The sequence below is a fragment of the Capricornis sumatraensis genome, chromosome 10 (assembly GCF_032405125.1).
Source record: "Capricornis sumatraensis isolate serow.1 chromosome 10, serow.2, whole genome shotgun sequence".
In the NCBI taxonomy this organism is placed as follows: domain Eukaryota; kingdom Metazoa; phylum Chordata; class Mammalia; order Artiodactyla; family Bovidae; genus Capricornis; species Capricornis sumatraensis.
The window spans coordinates 36,692,977-36,714,898 of record NC_091078.1 but is presented as its reverse complement, the minus strand read 5'-3'; the positions used below and the strand labels follow the sequence as shown (position 1 = coordinate 36,714,898).

Genomic DNA, 21,922 nt, shown 5'->3' with positions numbered 1-21,922 from the left:
TCAGATTAAACTTAAAACTTGTGGATACACGTATAACTGATTCACTTTGCTGTATAGCAGAAAGTAATACTACATTGTAAATCAACTAGTCTCCCAATAAAGATTCAGTTCAGTTCAGTTGCTCAGTCGTGTCCAGCTCTTTGCAACCCCATGGACTAAAGCACACCAGGCTTCCCTGTCCATCACCAACTCCTGGAGCTTGCTCAAACTCATGTCCATCGAGTTGGTGTCATCCAACCATCTTATCCTCCAAAATAAAATAAAAACCCTTAAAAGGAAAAAAAAAAAAAACAACCCCACACACACAAAAAACTTGTGGCCATTCCACAGTGAATAGTATAAAAAATTGAGGAAATATTCTTCCATTGTTCAAAACCTATGATCTGATTCAGCAAAGAGATCACTCACTTCACTGACTCAGAGTTCTGGCACATAGCATAGCTGTCATTTTAGTTTTACACTTTAAATATTCATGTCAGAATTATACTCTTGTCAACTGCAGCCACAAGCTGGTTATAGATACAAAAGTCTGGCAAATGATGAAAACACTCAGAATCAACTGGCTATATGAAGTCAGAGACTTTTATAAACATTAATTTCTGTCAATTATATGCTATACAGCCTTTGTATCAATAAAGTTTATAACAAACATATACATATAAATAAGCATGCTTTTCTTCAGATAGCCAGTAGATAAACATTTAACATCACACCGCGGACTGCAGGTACTTCAAACTCAACAGATCTACAACTGAGCACCTTTCTCATGAAACCTGCTCTTCTCATCTAGTACTTTTTGTCTCGATGGATGATTTCATTATTCTCCAAGTTAGAAAGCTAGCAATTATCCTAGCATTTTCTTTCTCTTTCTCCATTCAATAGCCTTATTTTCTTAAAAAGTCACCACTTTAGCTCAGCCCTTAGCAGTCCTTGTCTAAATGGGTCTCACCCACCCCCCTGAACTCTCAACACACTGTCTGGTTCCTGCCTACCTCTCACAGTTATAAGCCCTCCCTCCTTTCCTTTTTACATGATTTTCACTCTCTTTGCCTCTCTTTCCCTCCCTAGTGCTCTCTCTCACACTCATTCACAAACACATACACCCCCTCCTCCATAATCTCTGCACGTCAGCCTTACAGAACTACACAGAAATGTATGGAGTCTCCCAAACACTCCAAGCTATTTATTCTACATTTACTTATATCACAGCACACATAACATTTTATTACACTGCTACATCTATTTCCTTCTACTAAACTCCAAGCCCCCATAAAGACTCAGGCTGTACTGGATTTATCTATACATAGCATACCGCCTGCACACAGGATAATAAACTCTCGAGAAATTGACAACTTACAGCTTCACTACAAAGGTTTTTAATTAAATAGGGTCCTTGAAATGTATGTGGAGTCTGGCTCCTTCAGTGAAATACAAGACTTGAAAGTAAGCCATAACCACAGAAATGCAAAGGCTTTCTTTTACTAACAGCCAATTATGCCAGAATACTTTTTTACAAACTAGAATATAGCTGTTTAGAATAAAAGTATAAACAGAAATGAACAAATGTGTTAAATTATTGCAGATATTTACCGAATTTAAGCTGCCTTAGTCTTACTAGGTCCACAAAATTACTCTGCCCCAGGAAAAAGTATTTAGCTAATATCTATTTTTATATAGATATCCCATCATTTTAATAAAACAAATCATCAAGCTTACTTAATTTAAAGCCCTAATGCTATGATAGCAAATAAACTATTGATGAGAGCCTGAATGTTAATTCTATTCATTATATGCAGCTCTCAATCATCCCCTCAATAGTTGTTGAGTGTCTTACTCTGCCAAGTTAGGTTCCAGGTGCTGGAAATACACCAGTGAAAAAGGCTGAAGCCCCTATGCTCATAAAACATAGTCTAGTGGGGAAAGACAAAATTTGTAAATGTTCAACTAAGTATAATAAACATGCTAGCTTGTGATACATATCATAAAAAACAATAATGCAGTAAGTGAAGACAGAGTTGAAACGGTACTATTTAACATGGCACTGCCTGCTAAGGTGGTCTCCAGGCAGAGGCCTGAAGACAGTGAGGAAGTGAGCCAGGAGGACATGCAGCGGAAGAGCGGCACAGGCAGGGAATGGCAAGTGCAAAGGCCCTGAGGCAGGAGCACATTTAAGGTGTTCCAGATAATACGGTGGCCAGCGCAGGGGGAGCAGACGCAGGTAAGGCCACAATAAAGACCCGGGACTTCACTCTGAGCAAGAAGAGAAGTTAGTGGAGGTGTATGAGCAGAAAATTGGCACAATTTGACTGTTTTTAAAAGGGTCACTCTAGCAACAGTATGGAAAATAAACTATAAGGGATCAAAGGCGGAAGCAGATACAGAGGCTCCTGCAATAATCTAGGTGAGGGGTGATGGTGGCCTGAACCAGTGTGGAGTTCTGATGGTAGCGGTGCAGGTGGGGAGAGGCTGGATTCCAGATCTGACGGAAAGGAAACACTGAGAAGACACGCTAGCAGACTGGATGTGGATAAAGAGAACACTGTACTATGAATTGCAAAAACCTATTTTTCTGATGCTTTGACATTCCCCCCAACAGGCTGTGAGCATCCAGTATCCTACCCAGATGACCAGGTACACTTGGGTGACGAGGTTGGTCCTGCCACAAGTTTGCCCTCTTGCCATCCCCTACCCCAAGAGTGACCTAGTGACATTCAAACACAGTAATGAAATGCCCTCACACCTTTCACTTGTACTTTCCACTCTGACCCCAAATAAAGGCCCCTGCTGTTGGGTCTTCCCTCTCTCTTGGCTCCCCACCTGCTTGGGTGAGTCCGTCCCCTGGATGCTCCTCCTACTTGGTCCCCTACACTAGGGTGTGGACCTCTCTCTCTTAGACCTGTGAGCGTAATAAATCCTTTAATTTCCCATGCCTCAGGAAATTCCCAGTGTAATTTCCACTGCTGTGTTGCAATGATCCTTCAAGACCCCACAAGGGCGACTTACTCCTCCATTCACAAGACAAACACCAAAATTTTTGGTCTGAGCAACTGGGAGAGAGGGGTCATTATTTTCTGAGCTGGGAAAGGCAATCAGGTTTTCAAGGTGGTTCTATAGCAGTGATGATTCCGAGGCCCTTCTATCATTTCGATCATGAACTAGAGAAACCTGTCTTGAAAAGGAATGGAAGCTGCTATGAGTAAGATAGGAAATTTATAAATTTCACTACTGGTGATGAGAAAACTCACAACCACAGTTCCCTTGTATAGCTACTTAGTCACAAGCATGCCAGCTGTACACGATCCTGAGGGCCTTCTCTGCTTCTCGGTGACTTCACACAAGCACAGAAGAATCTTCACACAACTAGAAGTCCACACTTCTCTGCCTCTCTTTCACTAGCCCCTCACTGCATAATCTTCAGAGGCTGCTTTTCCTGAGAAGACTAAGACCCTGGGCTCCTAACCAATAACTGAACCATCTAATGCCAACACATGACATGCTGGTACTTCCCTGACGGTCCAGTGGTCCAAGAATCTGCCTTGCATTGGAAGACACTCAGGTTCGATGCCTGGTTGGGGAACTAAGATCCCACACGCCATGGGGCAACTAAACTAAGCCTGTGTGCCACAACGCAAGAATCTGCACACTGCAACAAAAGATCCCGCGCAATGCAACTAAGACCCAACAGCCAAACAAGTATTTAAGAAAACAGATAAAGCAACTGTACTCCACTATAAAATGAAATTTAAAAAAACCACAACATGTGACGTGCTATCAAAGCTCAAGTCTGGAAGGGTGGCTGCGAAAAAAAGAGGACGGCTAACTATACAAATCGTAGACCACACACAACTAAAACCCACTGCGGAACAGAAATAAACTCAGTGTAGCTCTGTGAAGTCAGTCAAAAGCATATTTAGACACAAACTCATCTAGTAGAAAACTACTCTGGAACAGAACCTTTTAAGGACTATTCTTATAAATAAAAGCCAACAAACAAAAAGCAAACAAACCAACCAAACTAGGTATCTATAAAAACTAGGTATGTGAACCACTGAATATGGGATATACGCCTCTCCAACTATCTTTTGGCTTAAAGTCTTGGTTAAGTTTACTTTTGGGGCTCAACTACGTGGAAAAAAAGCAAAATGAGATAGTCCTCTCTCCTGGGAAAAAGAGGCCACATATCTGAACTAATAGCTCTGACTATCCAAGAAGAGGTTTTTCAGAACACTTACTCAATACGGCAGGCAAGGTGTGAACTCAAGGAACCTACCGTTGACTTAATGCTGGATGTTGTATCAAATGCTTCAGCCAGGTGCTTCTTATCACATTGCGAAGTTGATGGTTATTGCGGGCTGACAGCACACCAACCACCACATCATAGTGATTAGATTTCCACTGAGGAAATAAGGCCAGCTGATCTGGAAATAAGCAACAATAAGCTGAAATGTCATGTCTCAATTACTGTTAAGTCCATTATGTAGCATACAAATGTTTATTATAAAATAATATAAATATATGTTGATGCTTGTAAAAAAAAATAAATACAAAGAAAGAAATTTTTAAAGCACTCATAAACTCACCATCCAGAGATATCCACTAACATTTTGGTGTAGCCTTTTTGTTTCCATACCTATATATGTATTTGTGCTCACACAGTATGTATGTAGGGCTTCCCTGGTACGTCAGCTGGTAAAGCATCTGCCTGCAATGCCGGAGACCCAAGTTCAACCCCTGGGTCAGGAAGATCCCCTGGAGAAGGGACAGGCTACCCACTCCAGTATTCATGCACTTCCCTGGTGGCTCAGATGGTAAAGAATCTGCCTGCAATACAGGAGACCCAGGTTCCATCCATGGGTTCAGAAGATCCCCAGGAGAAGGGCATAACAACCTACTCCAGTATTCTTGCCTGGAGAACTCCCATGGACAGAGGAGCTGGTGGGCTACAGTCTATGGGATCACAGAAGAGTCAGACACGACTGAGCAACTAAGCACAGCACAGCTGCTGCTGCTAAGTCACTTCAGTTGTGTCGGATTCTGTGTGACCCCATAGACGGCAGCCCACCAGGCTCCTCTGTCCCTGGGATTCTCCAGGCAAGAACACTGGAGTGGGTTGCCATGTCCTTCTCCAATGTATGAAAGTGAAGAGTGAAAGTGAAGTCTCTCAGTCGTGTCCAACCCTCAGCGACCCCATGGACTGCAGCCTTCCAGGCTCCTCCGTCCATGGGCTTTTCCAGGCAAGAGTACTGGAGTGGGAAGCACAGCACAGATTTATGTAAATTCTTAAAAAACAAGTGAGATGTTTCTCATGAGAATCAGTTCAGAAGGTCAATGTGGCATAAACCACACAGCAGTAAGCAGCAAGAGCCAATTAAGCTGTAGTCAGAATCCTGGCTCCTCAGCTATAAAAGTTATTTAACTTCTTAAGCTTTAGTTTCCTTAAGTAGAAATGGGTGTAGTAATACTTCTCACAGAGTTGTTGTAAAAAATTAAACAAGATAATGTGTATAAAGGTCCTGGTTTGGAACCAGGCAAACAGTAGGCAATCAAGCAGCTAACAATAACAAATGTGGTTTCAAAGGTGAAGCCACACATTAATATTGGTTACTAAGTCTGGGAGACAAAGCAGAAGGACTACCCTGCTGGGAAGAATCAGAACCCTCATTTATGCCAATAAATTCTACAAGCAGCAAACATTTATCCCTTAGTCTAAAGAGGGGAAATGACATTTCCTTTTTTCTTTTACTTTTTGGCTGCACCACACAGCAAATGGGATCTTCCTCGACCAAGGACTGAACCCACACGGCTGCAGTGGAAGTCTGGAGTCCTGACCACTGGGCTACCAGCAAGTCCCTGAAACACTTTTAGTTTGAAAAAAAAATCAAGTGACAGGTCATTATTTTTACTGTCATATTTATGACTCATTTTCTATCGTCATTTAATAGACAAGATTACATTTTAAAAATCTGTCCTCAGAAAAAGATAGAAAGGTATTTTGTCCCTATTTATCATCAGCAGTCTCAAAGCTTTAAGCTACAAGCCTATACATAGCTCTGATTAGGGATCCCATTTCATCTTTCTCCAGTGGTGAAAACTGATCCAAAATGCTTCCAAAAATAAATCATTGAAGGCCGGAGAGTGTTACTACATTAAACACAATGTTTTTATATCCCATAGGATCTAGTTATTCAAAAGACAACAAAACTATGTTATTTCTTCAAGGGAGAATGATTTAAATGCTTATGTAAAATTAGCAATGACAACCTATTCTCTCCTCCTCCTTTACCAGAGAAATACTGGTAGTAAGTACATTTTATTGACAGCAGTGAGGCAAATGCAGTCATCCACACATAACTGACTGATTCTATAGCTGACATTCTGCCACAGTATCAGTAAGAAGCTATTCAAATCCTTGTGCCTCAGTTTCCTAATCAGAGAAAACTGACACCAAAAAGTCTTTAGATGCTCTATTTCATCTGTTTCAAAATGTCTTCTCAAAAGATTAAAAAGCTTTAAAAGATTAGAGGAAAAATTCAATGTATCCCAAATGCCTCAGTTATTGACATCATGAGAAAACAAAGCTGCTGCACAAAAATTTCAACATGACTGAAACATCTCTTTAAATACCAAACACCACTACCTTATTTTGGATCAGTAATCAAAATAGATCTTTTATTGATGCATTACATGAGACCTTTTCTTGATGATAAAATCTCCTTAAAATTGTTCTCAAATCTTTCTTTCTCAACATTAATTCTAGCATCAACTCAGTTTCTTATCTTTCACTTGGACCTACAAGGGTATCCTAATGGTTTCACCCAGACCTCTTGAGATTTTTCTAAAAATAAACAGACACAAAGATAACCATGTGGTATGTGAAAATCTCATGGATTATCACTGTAAAGTACTTTTTGATCTTATTTCACCTCTCTCTGCCACTGCCAATCCTCTCTGCTTCTAATCCATGTCTAAGCTGCTTCTATTGAACTGTGTAACTTCACATACATTTCTCTTTTTCTTGCAGAAGAGAAGTACATGGCAGATTTTGGCCTTCAGAGAACTCCTACTTCCAGGAAAATAGTTTCCTAAAGACTCAACCGAAAAACTGTTAGAACTAATAAATTCAGTAAGATTACAGGATATATAGTATATGAAAGTCAACTGTATTTCTATACAATATCAAACTATCAGAAAGAGAAATTAAGAAAACAATCCCAATTTTAATTGCATCAAAAACAATAAAATACCTAGGAATAAATTTAAGGTGGCAAAAGATCTGTACACTGAAAAGTATAAGATATTGATGAAATAAATTTAAAAACATAAAAACAAAAGATATCCCATGCTAATGGATCAGAAGCATTAATATTGTTAAGATGTCCATACTAGCTAAAGCAATCAACAGATTCAGTGCAATCTCTTAAAATTTCAAGGACATTTTTCACAGGAACAAACAAAAAAAAATCCTAAAATTTGTATGGAACGACAAAGACCTTGAATAGCTAAAGCAATCTAGAGAAAAAAGAACAAAGCTGGAAACACCATACTGCCTGGTTTCAAACCATGTTATAAAGCTACGGCAATTAACACAGTACATACTGGCATTAAAACAGACACACAGATCAATGGAACATAACAGAGAGCCCAGAAATCAGCCCACACATATATGGCCCATTCAGTTTCAACAAAGGAGCCAAGAAAAAAACCACAAGGGAAGGACAGCTTCTTAAATAAATGATATGGGAAAACTGGACAACCACATGCAAAGGAATGAAACGGAACCACTAACTTACCAGTATACACAAAAGTCAACTCAAAATGGATTAAGAACCTGAATGTAGGACCATAAAAGTCCTATAAGAAAACATTGGCAAGTAAGCTCCTTGATGGTGGTCTTTGCAATAATTTTAGATGTGGCACTGAAAGCAAACGCAACAAAAACAAAAATGAATGAGACCACATCCTGCTCAAAAGCTTCTGCACAGCAAAGGAGACCATCAGCAGAATGAGCAGGCAGTCAGCTGAGCAGAGGACATGTACAAATCACATCTGACTCATATCCAAAACACACGGAGAACTCGTACAACTCAACAGCAAAAAACCAAAGAATCCTAGTTAAAACTGGGCAGAGGATCTGAATAGACATTTTTCCAAAGACATACATACAGCCTGCCGTCAGCTATGTGAAACGGTGCTCAAAATCACTAATCATCAGAGAAATGCAAATCAAAACCCCAATGAAATATCATCACACCTCCTGGCATGGCTATTATCAAAAAGGTAAGAAATAACACATGTTGGAGAGGATGTAGGGAAGAGGGAACTCATGCGCTGTTGGTGGGAATGGAAACTGATGCAGCCACTGTGAAAACAGTATGGTGGCTCCTCAAAAAATTAAAGATAGAACTCACATTCGATCCAGCAAAACCACTTCTGGATATTTATCCAGAGGAAATGAAAACTTCCACTAGCAAAGACATGAATGGAGATGAACACGGGGAAGCTCACTGCAGCATTATTTTCCACAGTCAAGATATGGAAGCAACCTAAGTGTCCACTTACAGATGAATGGATGAAGAAAATGTATTCTTTATACACAGTGGAATGTTACTCAGCCACAAGAAAGAAGGAAATCTCGCAAATTTGCACCAACACTCAAGACCCTGCGGGCATTACGCTAAGTGAAGTAAGTCAGACACAGACAGACTAAGAAAACAAAACACCAAATTCACAGAGAACAGATTGGTGTTCACCAGAGGATGGGGGTAGGCATAACGGTAAAAGGTACAAACTTCCAGTTATAAAATAAGTAAGCTCCGGGGTTGTAAAGTACAGCATGATGACAACGGTTAATAATACTGTATTGTAGAGAGTTGCCTGGTAGCCTAGTGGTTAGGAGTCCAGGCTTTCACTGCTGGGGCCTGGGTCAAAAAAAAGCAAAACAAAACTGTATTGTATTTAAATGTTGCTAAACAGAGTAGGTCTTTAAAGTTCTCATCACAGGAAAAAGAAAACTGACTATGCGTGGTGACAAATGTTAACTACTAAATATATCATGGTTAGCTGTACATATTTCAGGATATATACATGTATCAAATCATTCAGCTGCACAACTGAACTGAGGCTTGTTAGTCAATTATAACCCAATTTAAAAAAAAGCCTGTGGTTTCTTCTACCACATACCACCAATGTATATCAGTGCAACAGATCTGTGAATACTGTGTTACACAGTACAAAACTCAAAGCAGACAGCTCCCTGGTGGCCTAGGGGTCAGGGTTCAGTGCTTTCATTGCTGTGGCCCAGGTCCGACATCTAGTCAGGAAACCAATATCCTGCAGGCTGCATGGCGCAACCAAGATTAAACAAACACACAAACCCCTCCAAGTGGATGCTGTGTAAGAACCCAGCCCAACTTTCCAGTCCCCTTCTGCATTTTTTATCACCCCCTGCTCAGTGTTCCAAGCATAGGGTAGCTTGTTCAATTCCCATGTCTGAAAATTGGAAAAAAAAAAAAAGGCCAACCCAACTAAAGTGTAAACATGGGCAGAAAAAGATAATTCACAGGAAAAGAAATGTAAAGAGCCAACAAATCTATGAAAAACAGTTCAACGTCACTGGAAGTCAAGTTTGAATGATAGCAATAAGACACTAGTCTTTTCTTACGTTCAAACTGACAAATATCTTCTTAAATGACAATGCCCTAATGATGGATATTTCGATACAGGCAGTTGTTACCAGGAAAAGGCTACTCTCCTATCCTGCTGGCAGGAAGGTACTCCGGTATAGTATTCTGCAGGAAATTTCCCCATGATACATCAAATGCCTCAGAATTCTGTAACTTTTGTCCTTAGCTAAAAATACATTTTAAAGAAATAACCGGTGATGCATTAAAAGATCTCTGTTCATCACAGAGTCATTTCTTAACAATGAAAAACTGCAAACTGCATGAATACAACAAGCAAGGCGCTAGTTAAATAAATTATGGTGTATCCAGATGCCAGAACACTACACAGCCACTGACATCATGCTTTAAACATATCATTAAATACTGTTCTATGTCTTATGAAAAGAAGCAGGTTATGAGATCTATGTACATAGAGTGTGTTAGTTGTAGCTGTGTCCCGCTCTTTGTGACTCCCCGACTGTAGCCCGCCAGGCTCCTCTGTCCATGGAATGCTCCAGGCAAGAACACTGGAGTGGGAATTTCCTTCCTACTTGAGCCTCTTGCTTCTCCAGGGGGGTCTTCCTGACCCAGGAATCAAACCCAAGGCTCCTGCACTGAAAGCAAATTCTTTACCACCTTGGCCACCAGGGAGGCCCTGTGTACTATGATTCCATTTACATAAAGCACATAAAGCCGGCAAATCTCTGCATTAAAGATTAGGATCCTGTTACCACTCCTGGCCACGGGAGCACAAAGGAAGCTTCTAAGGTGTTGGCAGTTTTCCTGTCTTTCATCTGGGTGCTGATTAGCTGGGTGTATTCAGTTTGTATTAAAAATGGACACAGAACAACAAACTGGTTACAGACTGGGAAAGGAGTACATCAAGGCTGTATACTGTCACCCTGTTTACTTAACTTCTACGCAGAGTACATCACGCGAAATGCTGGGCTGGAGGAAGCACAAGCTGGAATCAAGACTGCCGGGAGAAATATCAATAACCTCAGATATGCAGATGACACCACCCTTATGGAAGAAAGTGAAGAGGAACTAAAGAGCCTCTTGATGAAAGTGAAAGAGGAGAGTGAAAAAGTTGGCTTAAAGCTCAACATTCAGAAAAACTTAGATCATGGCATCTGGTCCCATCACTTCACGGCAAATAGTTGGGGAAACAGTGGAAACAGTGGCTGACTTTATTTTCCTGGGCTCCAAAATCACTGCAGATGGTGAATGCAGTCATGAAATTAAAAGACACTTGCTCCTTGGAAGAAAAGCTATGACAAACCTAGAAAGCATAATAAAAAGCAGAGACATTACTTTGCCGACAAAGGCTCATCTAGTAAAGTTATGGTTTTTCCAGTAGTCATGTATGGATGTCATGTATGAAAGCTGGACCATAAAGAAGGCTGAGCACCGAAGAACTGATGCTTTTGAACTGTGTTGTTGGAGAAGACTCTTGAGGCTCTCATGGACTGCAAGGAGATCAAACCAGTCCATCCTGAAGGAAATCACTCCTGAATATTCACTGCAAGGACTGATGCTGAAGCTGAAGCTCCAATACTTCGGCCACCTGATGCAAAAAGCCGACTCACTGGAAAAGACCCTGATGCTGGCAAAGACTGAAGGCAGGAGGAGAAGGGACAACAGAGGACGAGATGGCTGGATGGTATCACCAACTCGAAGGACCTGAGTTTGAGCAAGCTCCGGGAGATGGTGAAGGACAGGGAAGCCTGACATGCTGCATTCCATGAGGTTGCAAAAGTTGGACACAACTGAGTAACTGAACAACAAATTCAGTTTGTGAAATTACATCAAGTTTACATTTGTGTGCACTTTTCTGAATGTACATGACACATCAAACAATTTTTAATACTAAATAATTCCCCAAACATGTTTTATGTATGTACATTCAAAAACTGCCCAGTATAGCTCATTTTTCTTTCATTTTTTAAAACTAATTTCAAAATTTTCTATAAGCAGCTTGTTTTACAAGTAAAAAATTAAAATCATGGAATGTGAATGGATGGTCTATGAATGACAAATGCATTCATACTTTGCCACTTTTATCCTCTTGATCCATTCCTTTAAATTACTGAGCACTTCCTACATTCACTGCTTTAGATGGCAAACAGATAGCCATAAACAAATCTTCATAATGTCAAGATTCATTAAAACTCCACACAAGCTCCCCAAAGGCACTGACCATCTCTCTTCCTCAGTATGTAGTACACCCTGAGAGTCTGGCAATCTGCTAGCCTCTGCACTGAAAGTGGACATTGGAAATTTTATTAAAGACCAGTGGAGGTAGAATTCAGAACTGAGTGTTCAAAACAAGCTCACAGATCCTTAAAACGGAGACTGAAATGTCCCCTCTTATGTGCACGCTCTCAGATGACATCAACCACAGACAGACGGAAACCCAGAAAATGAAGAAAACATGCACGCTCCCCACAGATCTGCTGATTAGGACGATCATTACACACACCACCAGCAAGCTCCCACCAACTTCAGATGCCAAAGAAAACACCTCACTAGCACGGGCATTAGCCTCCATCAAACCACTTCTCTCTAACATTCACCAAGTGTTCACCATGAATCAGGCACTGTGCTGGGTGTTTTATTAACAGAATCTTCACAGTAACCCTATGAGGTCATCATCTTATAAATAAGGAAACAACAAAAGCGCTGAGACAAGATTAGCCTTTAGGGATCATTTCAGATGAACCAGCCCTCGGCGAATCTGCTAAGCAAGCTCAATTTGTCTTTGACCTTCAACTTGCCCCATGTCAGTTTCCATTTAACAAACTATGAATACCTTGAGAGCTGAGACTAAAAACCCAGTGCTCTAAGGATTTGCTGAATGGCTATGGTTCTTTCCTTTCTTGGTTTCCTTCTTCCCAAATATCCTAGAGAGAGAAGACTTCTTTTGTCACACCATTTTTCTAAGTTAACTGCTCAATTAATTCCTGCTAAGGCACAACCCAAAAGCAGTGCGTTACAACCGAGATACCCTGCATCGTTCCTCTCCAGCTCAGATGGCTGTCTATGCCTCCACGGTTCTCTCCTCGCCCCAGGTGTGTGGGATTGCACAACAGAAGAGCCGCTTGCTCTTCATCAGCTCTTCTCTCTGACCAGGTTTCACCTGCTCAAGGTCATTAGGACAGTGTGCACGAATGCTAAGTCACTTCAGTCATGTCTGACTCTTTGCAACCCTATGGACTGCAGCCCGCCAGGCTCCATAGATTGCCCAGGCAAGAACACTGGAGTGGGTTGTCATTCCCTCCTTCAGGGAATCTTTCCGACCCAGAGATCAAACCTGCGCCGCTTAAGTCTCCTGCCTCGGCAGGCGGGCTCTTTACCACTAGCACCACCTAGAAAGCCCCACATTAGAACAGCACCAGGCACTAACCCACCTGACTCAGTGCATTCAGGTTCCCGCCCAACTGCGACCTCAAACGCCCTCTCCTGATCGCTCTACGTAACACAGCAGCACATCATTCTCTGTCCTCTTACACTGCTTTATTTTTGCCACCACACTCATCACTCTCCCCTATGACATTTAACAATTACTTTCTTATGTTCTGTCTTCCCTTCAAAATTGTAAACTGCATGAGGGCCGGGACATTATCTTGATTACTGCTTAAATTCCACACCTACAACAGGAATTGGCAGTGAGGCAGCTCTCAAACATTTGCAGAGTCAGCTGCAAGTTAGAGAGCCTTTTTTACTATTCAGGGGAGATAAACCTCCCTTTTGAAAAGTACTGCCATGACTCAATGAAACTGAAGACAGACAAAGAGGCAGAAAAGAGAACAAAAACGAAACTTAAAATGTAAATACGAGGGACGAATACTAACAAACTTTTGGGTTTTCTCTCTCACTTTAGGCTTAAGGGATAAGGGCTGAAATGTAAAAATGCTCAAATGTTTTAATTTGAACTGGTGAAAACACAATGAGAAAAGGATTTGTGGGAAATTTTAGCAACTGAGATGTTTCTATTGTTTTTAGTTTCAAAAGTACCCGAAGTGCAAAAGGAAAAGTTAGGACTCTCCAAGGTTTCACTTAGATTAAAATACTCTATTTACTATTTGACTGGATGTACAATATCCATTTAAAGTCAAAGTTAACTTACACAACTAGTACTCAACTCCTCACTGAGAGCTGTGTCCCTTTCCAAGGTCTCCTTCCTAGCTTCCTTAATCTAGCCTGGTCTCACAAGATGGCAGATAAGGCATCATCAAAACCAATGGAGGTAGAAAACTTAACTCTTAAAAAGAAAAAAGTTGTTTACAAAGTTACTTTTATTACTTTGAGGTGAGCCTGCAGGAATTTAAAAAAAAAAAAAAGAAAAACTAGGAAGGGATAACCTCCTTACCTCCAAGAGTGGTCCAGGGAAGACTGACTACTTGAGTGGAAGCTACCACAAGAGAGACGAGAGAGACCCAATGCAGACTCAGGGCAAAGGGCGTGCCACTGGGGCTGGGAGCACTATGAGAAAATGCGAGCATGGCGGGACTAGCTCCAGGAACAAAGACAAGCATCAAGAGCGCTAGACACGAGGCCGTGAAACTTACAGAACTGGAGGAAATAATTTCTAACACAAAAGACCCCAAATAGCCAAAACAATCTTAAGATTGTTCTTCCAGAAGAACAGAGCTGGAGGAATTAGGCTCCCTGACTTCCGACTACACTACAAAGCTACAGTCATCAAAATAGCATGGTGCATATACACAATGGAGTATTACTCAGCCGTTAAAAAGAATTCATTTGAATCAGTTCTGATGAGATGGATGAAACTGGAGCCGATTATACAGAGTGAAGTAAGCCAGAAAGAAAAACACCAATACAGTATACTAACACATATATGTGGAATTTAGAAAGATGGCAATGACGACCCTGTATGCAAGACAGGAAAAAAGACACAGCTGTGTATAACGGACTTTTGGACTCAGAGGGAGAGGGAGAGGGTGGGATGATTTGGGAGAATGGCATTCTATCATGTATACTATCATGTAAGAATTGAATCGCCAGTCTATGTCTGACGCAGGATACAGCATGCTTGGGGCTGGTGCATGGGGATGACCCACAGAGATGTTATGGGGAGGGAGGTGGGAGGGGGGTTCATGTTTGGGAACACATGTAAGAATTAAAGATTTTAAAATTAAAAAAAAACAACAAAGATTAAAAGGAGTAAATGGGAAGAAAAAAAAAAAATAGCATGGTGGTGGGAGAAAAACAGACACATACATCAGTGGGAACAGAGAGCCCAGAAATAAACACACACACTTATGGTCTATTAATCTATGACAAAGGAGGCAAGATGAGACAATGGGAAAAAAATCTCTTCAGTAAGTGGTGCTGGGAAAATCACACAGCTGTATGTAAAAGAACAAAATTAGGACATTCTCTAACACCATAAACAAAAATAAACTCAGAATGGATTAAAGACCTAATGTAAGATTCAGTTCAGTTCAGTCGCTCAGTCATGTGTGACTCTTTGCCACCCCATGGACTGCAGCACGCCAGACTTCCCTGTCCATCATCAACTCCCAGAGCTTACTCAAACTCATGTCCATCGAGTTGGAGTTGCCATCCAACCATCTCATTCTCTGTCATCCCCTTTTCCTCCCGCCCTTAATCTTTCCCAGCATCAGGGTCTTTTCAAAGGAGTCAGTTCTTAGTATCAGGTGGCCAAAGTTTGGAGTTTCAGCTTCAACATCAGTCCTTCCAATGAAAATTTAGGATTGATTTCCTTTAGGATTGACTGGTTGGATCTCCTTGCAGTCCAGGGGATCTCAAGAGACTTGTCCAACACCACAGTGTAAGATTAGATACTATAAAACTCTTTGAGGAAAAAACAGGAAGAACACTCTTTGCCATAAATCACAGCAATATGTTTTTCGACCCATCTCCTAAAGGAAATAAAAGCAGAAATAAACAAATGGGATCTAATTAAACTTAAAAGCTTTTGCACACCAAAGGAAACCATTGACAGAAACAAAAAGCCAATCTACCGAATAGGAGAAAATATTCACAAATGATATGACCAATGAGTGACTGACATCCAACATATATAAACAGCTCATACAATTCACCATCAAAAAACAACCCAATTAAAAAACGGGCAAAAGAACTAGAGACACTGTTCCAAAGAGGAAATGCAGATGGCCAACAGGCACATGAAAAGATGCTCAACATCCCTAATCACTAGGGAACTGCAAATCAAAATCACGAGATATCACTCCACACTTGTCAGAATGGCTATCATCTGAAAGAATACAGGGTTTTTCCTTGTTTATGGACCCTAAAAGATAAGGTCATAAATATCCCAAGTACACTCTAAATGTAAATTCCAGTAGAGCTCATTCATCAAACCAAAAAAAAACCTTGTAAAATACAAACACAAGGAATCTTATAGAGCATTATATATAATATATACCTATATATATAGTGCTATATATATAGCACTCTTTCCTCAGGTCCATTTACAAAAGTCTAAAAAAGGAAGACAAAAATAAAACCCTAAACTGTTAAGTTAAATGTCCTGAAATGCTGCACTTTCATTAAATCATTTAAATAGTATCTTAATTCTATTCAGGTCACACAAATAGTCTTTTCAACGAGCTTGTAGCTTGTGTAAGAGAAAAGGATTTTAAGAGAGTGTTACCAGAATAAAGAACTCCAATTAGAACAATGAGACTGCTTTGAGGATTGCCAAATTAGTTTCTATACTTTCTACTTCTAAGTTAAGGCACAGAGCCATCTCAAGATTGCAAATATTCAATTCTAATCCTTAAAAATACTGCACAAGCAAACAACTGTCTTGGGAAAAAGTGGTAAGAAAAAAATTCCCAATGTAGTTAAAAACCAAAACGACTATTATCTCATCTTTACCACAGCCTTCCAGGCTCCTTTATATAATATGTCCTAGGGCAAGCCCTTAAAAAAGAAGACAAGGAAAAAAAAAGAAATCTTAAGAAGTCTTAGGAGCTGTGGAATTCATTAACAGCAAATCCACTAGGCTGTGGGCAAAGCATTCTATTATCAGGCTGTGAAGCGAACATGGACAAAGGTTTTCCCACGAAAGAATAACTTTTAGAGCAAACGGTTAACATAGTTAAAGAACTCGATACTCTCGTGTATGTTTCATTAGCAGGCTTGGCAAAGGAAACTCCCAGGAACAACTCCACTAGCAGCCATTCCCTACTTCATGCCTAATTTGTTCAACAGACTTACATCAGAGTTTTCAAAAAATACAAAGTACAGTACCTTTTTAAAGCAAACTTATTCCTTAAAAGCAAAATCCAGCCACCTTTTAAAACACGCACAAACGCGATCACTGGCCCGAAGACCTCAAAGTCTTGACCGAATAAGACCAACAACTTGGGCAGGAAAAAAGCAACCTGGAACCCCTGCGCTAGGTTGAGCAGCTGCCGCTCAGGGCAGAAGGACCCACGGGGCTTTGCTCCCGGGCAGGCGCCGGGCGACCCGGGCCAGGCCTGGGGACAGCCGGAGGACTTGCGGTCGCGTGCACCGGCCTTGCGGCCATTGAGAAACGCGGGGAGGTGGAAAGCGCCCTCAAAGTTTGCCCAGTGTTAACACCCCGCGGATAAAGAGGGTTATTTGTTTCATCTGCGGAACTTCAGGTCGGGCCGCCCTCCCCCCAGTCCGGGACCCGCGGAGGAAGCCGCCGGGAGGCTCGGAGTCGGCCTCCCCGCCTCGGGGCCGCCCGGCCCGGCCCCAGGTCCTCACCTGCCGGGCCAGCCCCCGAGGCGCGGGCGGGCGGCGGGGAGCGCAGCCGCAGCCAGAGGTGCAGCGCGGCCCCGAGCACACACGGGCACAGCAGCACCAGCCAGTTTCGCATTGGCCGCCCCCGCCGGCTCCACCTCGCGCCCCCGCCGCGCGCCGGGCTCTCCCGCGTCCCGGTGGAGAGAGGGGGGACCTGCAAGTCGGGAGGCCCAGGGGCAGCGGCCGACTCCTGCACGACCACTCCGGGGACACCCGCCCTCGCGCCCGCCGCCGTCTAGGTTCCTCTCGGCTCCAGGGCCCGCGACTCACGTTCCTCCGACCGCGGGCGGCGGAGGATCAGCCGGCCGGAGCCCCGCCCCCTCCGCTGGGCCTTCCCCCAGCCCCGCCCACCTTTTCTCTCGCTTGCCCCGCCCCCTTTTCTCGCATCCCCTCCCGCTCCCACCAGCTAGCCGGGAGTTGAAGTCCCGCCCTGGGCTCAAGCAAGGAGTGCACCAATCATCCCGTGGCTGGGAAACCATATTTCCCATAATCCCAAGAGCTCGCTTCCGTCACTCGGCGGTCGCGAAGGCGAAGCGCGAGGCCCCACATTGAGCATGCGCAACCTTCCTGGAGGCCTACTGCCCCCTGATGGCCGAGCCAAGGTAGTGCTGGGCCACCCAGGACTCCGGGACCGCCCTTACCCAGAGAGGGAAACACAGCTGAGGTGAAGCGTGCTGACAGCCTAAGGTTCAGAGGCGATGGAAAGGAAGACGTTTCCTTTAAAACACACAGGGCTTCCTTATGCCGAATGCTAGTCTTGTGTGGGCAATGGGATCTTGCTGACGTCTCCTTGGCGCGGAGATCGCGGCGAGGCAGCCCAGTTGCCTTCAGCTGTGAATCATCTCGTATTAGTCCTGGTGCAACGTGTACCCGGCTCTTTGCCCTGTCCTGTCCTCTAGGAACTCCGATGACTAAGATCGAGCCTAGGAGTTCAATTGTGGAGTACGACAGTGACGGTCCAGTCGAGGGTAAAATTCCACGTGCCCCGGTTTCCAGCTGGCGCTGGGAAGTTGCAAGTAGAACGAGATGCAAACACACCTGCTGCAGTACGTGAGCCGGGAGAACACGGGCTCCAAGACCCCTGTGCGCAGGACCCCTGCCGCGCTCCTTAGGGATGAAGGGCTGCCCATCGGCCTGAGGACTTGGCCCCTCCGGCTCGCCTCTGGTCAAACGCATGAATGCCGTGGTTGAGTGCCAGGGAGTGAAGGGGCGAGATGGTCAAGGTACCGATGTTAAGACGGAGACGGAGAGGGTGAAAACGAGCGCCTGGCTTATGGTGTTCCGATTATTTGTTTTTAAGGTTTCCCAAATTGTGGAAACAGAAGGTAACTACGGGGTTGACCAAAAATTTCGGTTTAAGTAAAAATAAAAGACGCGATTTCATTTCTACCAAGGACTCTGTTAAACATTCTCACTCACCAAAGGAACATTTTGGCCAACCCAATATATTGTTCGAAAAAGCCTTGGTTGAAAGCCACAGAAAATCCACTCCAACATGCTTAAGGGATAAAGGGTAATTTATTCAAGTCACTGAACAGGCCTGGAGGAGAGGTTTTAGGCACCGTCAGTACCGTAGTCTCACTGAGAGGCAATTTAACTTCAGCAATTAAAATTACTTTCTATTTGATTGTTTTGTAATATGGTCTGTATTACGTTTAAAATTTGTTTTAATTGTTGTATAAAAGCTATAAGCCTAATGAGTTTATACTGTATGTTTGTACTATTTAAGTAAAATAAAAATAATTTAATTAATTAGGGTCAGAAGTAATTTTTTCATCTTAAAGGAATTTGTATATTTGTTAGTTGTCTCTTTTTATTATATTTCTGTTTGTTAAGGGCTTCCCTGATAGCTCAGTTGGTAAAGAATCTGTCTGCAATTCAGGAGACCCAGTCCAATTCCTGGGTCAGGAAGATCCACTGGAGAAGGGATAGGCTACCCATTCCAGTATTCTTGGGCTTTCCTTGTGACTCAGCTGGTAAAGAATCAGCCTGCAGTGAGGGAGACCTGGGTTCGATCCCTGGGTTGGAAGATCCCCTGGAGAAGGTGACAGCTACCCACTCCAATATTCTGGCCTGCAGAATTCCATGGAGTGTATAGTCCATGAGGTCGCAAAGAGTCGGACACGACTGAGCGACTTTCACTTCACTAGTCATCTCTTGCTGCCTAACAAATTACTCCAAAACTCTGAAAATGACAACAGTCATTTATTATGCCTCACAGTTTCTGTGGGTCAGGAATTGAGGAAGTAAATTTGGCTTCAGGATTTCCCATAAAGCTGCAGGCAGAGGTCAGCCGGGGCTGTGGTCATCTTAAGGTTTGACTGGTGCTGGAGAACCCACTTCCTGGGTGGCTCGCTTCCATGCCTGGCAAGTTGGTGCTCTCTTTTGACCTTTCTAAGTGGGTCTTTCCAACGAGCTGCCTGAGTCTCCACACCATGGCAGCTTGCTTCCTAAGAGCTGGAGACTCGAGAGACCAGTGTAGATGGCACAGTGCCTTTTATGATGAGTGCTGGAAGACACACATGGTCACTTCTGCAAGATTCTATTGGCCACACAGACCAGCCCTGATTCACTGTGGGAGGGGCCACAGAAGAGCGTGGGGACCAGGAGGCAGGGATGATTGGCGGTCACGTGACCTTTGTTGTTGTTGTTTGGTCACTAAGTTGTCTCTGACTCTTTGCGACCCCATGAACTGTTGCACGCCAGGCTTCCCTGTCTTTCACTATCTCCCAGAGTTTGCTCAAATTCATGTCCATGGAGTCAATGATGCCATCCAACCATCTCATCCTCTGTCACCCTCTTCTCCTCCTGCCCTCAGTCTTTCCCAGCATCAGGGTCTTTTCCAGTGAGTCAGTTCTTCACATCAGGTAGTCAAAGTATTGGAGCTTCAGCTTCAGCATCAGTCCTTCCAGCGAATATTCAGGGTTGATTGCCTTTAGGATTGACCGATTTGATGCTTTTGCTGTCCAAGGGACTCTCAAGAGTCTTCTCCAGCACCGTTAGTTTGAAAGCATCAATTCTTCAGCACTCAGCCTTCTTTATGGTCCAACTCTCACATTCTGTACATAACTACCGGAAAAACCAAGTGGGCATATATGTGCTAGGTTTTTTTTTTTTTTTTTTTGACCGACAGATCCTGTCTCAGATCTATTCGTACAAATAGCACAGGAGGACACCAGCCCCATGCAGACAGCAGCCCAGGGGGTCACACCAGTCCTTCTGTCCTCACACTGGCAGATGAAAGTCCCTACTCCGGAGCTTTGGTGGGGGCCTGGGCACCCTTGGCAGCTGGAGCCGCAGCCGCAGGTGGCTTGGCCTTGGTTGGAGCCTTGGCCTGGGACTTTGGCCGGCAGAGCCTGAGGCCCTTGGCGATGCGAGCACGGGCACGCTTCCCGAGCTTGGGGTGGGCGATGTAGGCAAGTCGGCTGAGCTTGCGGCTGCCACCTGTTGGCATCTTGGGCTTGACCTCCTTGGGCTTCACGAGGGCCTTGACAGCCTCAGCACGTGCACTCATGGCCTTGGCATTGTTGGCCTGCATCTTCTTCAGGCCCTTCTTGTTGTGCTTCTTGGCAAAGCGCATGTTCCTCAGGAACTTGGGGTCTACCCCCTTAAGAGATTTGTATTGTTGTGATCGGTGTTTCTTGATGCCGTTTCTATGCCATTTTCGGGACTGGTTGTGCGTGGTGTGGTTCTTGGACTTGGCCATGTCTGCACCTGGGCCCTAAGATGCCGAAGCCAACTAGGTTTTGACTATATGGATCTTTGTTGGCAAAGTGATATCTCTGCTTCCTAGCTTCTTAATGTGCTGTCTAGTTTTGTCATAGCTTTTTTCCAAGGAGCAAGTGACTTTTAATTTCATGGCTATGTTCACCGTCTGCAGTGATTTCAGAGCCCAAGAAAATAAACTCTATCACTGTTTCCACTTTTTCTCCATCTATTTGCCTTGAAGTGGTGGGATGGGAATGCCATGATCTTCATTTTCTGAATGTTGAGTTTTAAGTCAGCTTTTTCACTCTCCTTTACCCTCATCAAGAGGTTATTGAATTTCTCTTCACCTTCTGCCATTAGAGTGGTAATATCTACATATCTGAGGTTGTTGATATGTCTCCTGGCAATCTTGATTAGAGTTTGTGAATCATTCAGCCCAGCATTTCTCATGATGTACTCTGCATATAAGTTAAACAAGCAGGATGACAATATACAGCCTTGACATACTCCTTTCCCAATTTTGAACCAGTCCATTGTTTCATGTCTGGTTCTAATTGTTGCTTCTTACCCTGCATACAGGTATCTCAAGAGACAGGTAAGGTGGTCTGGTATTCCCATCTCTTTTAAGAATTTTCCACAGGGTCACCTTCGATGCAAGCTACTGCAGTATACTATGTGAATTTGAGGAACACGACTGTTTCTAAGGCCATGCAGTGATGAAGAATCTGCCTGCCAATGCAGGAGATGCAAGAGACATGGGCTCAATC

At 43.2% G+C, this 21,922-nt stretch overlaps 2 protein-coding genes across 2 annotated transcripts in view; both read right to left on the bottom strand.

The window, feature by feature from the left end:
• The window catches only part of B3GALNT2 (beta-1,3-N-acetylgalactosaminyltransferase 2), a 63,134-nt gene extending 45,611 nt beyond the window's left edge, over positions 1 to 17,523 (bottom strand). The window contains exons 1-2 of the mRNA XM_068981650.1: positions 17,412 to 17,523; positions 4,271 to 4,418 (exon numbers count right to left, since the gene is read on the bottom strand). Coding sequence (XP_068837751.1) covers positions 4,271 to 4,418; positions 17,412 to 17,523 — 260 coding nt within the window. The remainder of the gene's footprint in view (positions 1 to 4,270; positions 4,419 to 17,411) is intronic.
• Positions 17,524 to 20,597: 3,074 nt separating this feature from the next.
• On the bottom strand, positions 20,598 to 21,173 carry LOC138087651 (large ribosomal subunit protein eL29). The gene has a single exon (XM_068982946.1). It carries the CDS (start codon positions 21,151 to 21,153, stop codon positions 20,695 to 20,697), a length of 459 nt encoding a protein of 152 aa, XP_068839047.1. The 5' UTR covers positions 21,154 to 21,173; the 3' UTR covers positions 20,598 to 20,694.
• Positions 21,174 to 21,922: the final 749 nt, after the last annotated feature.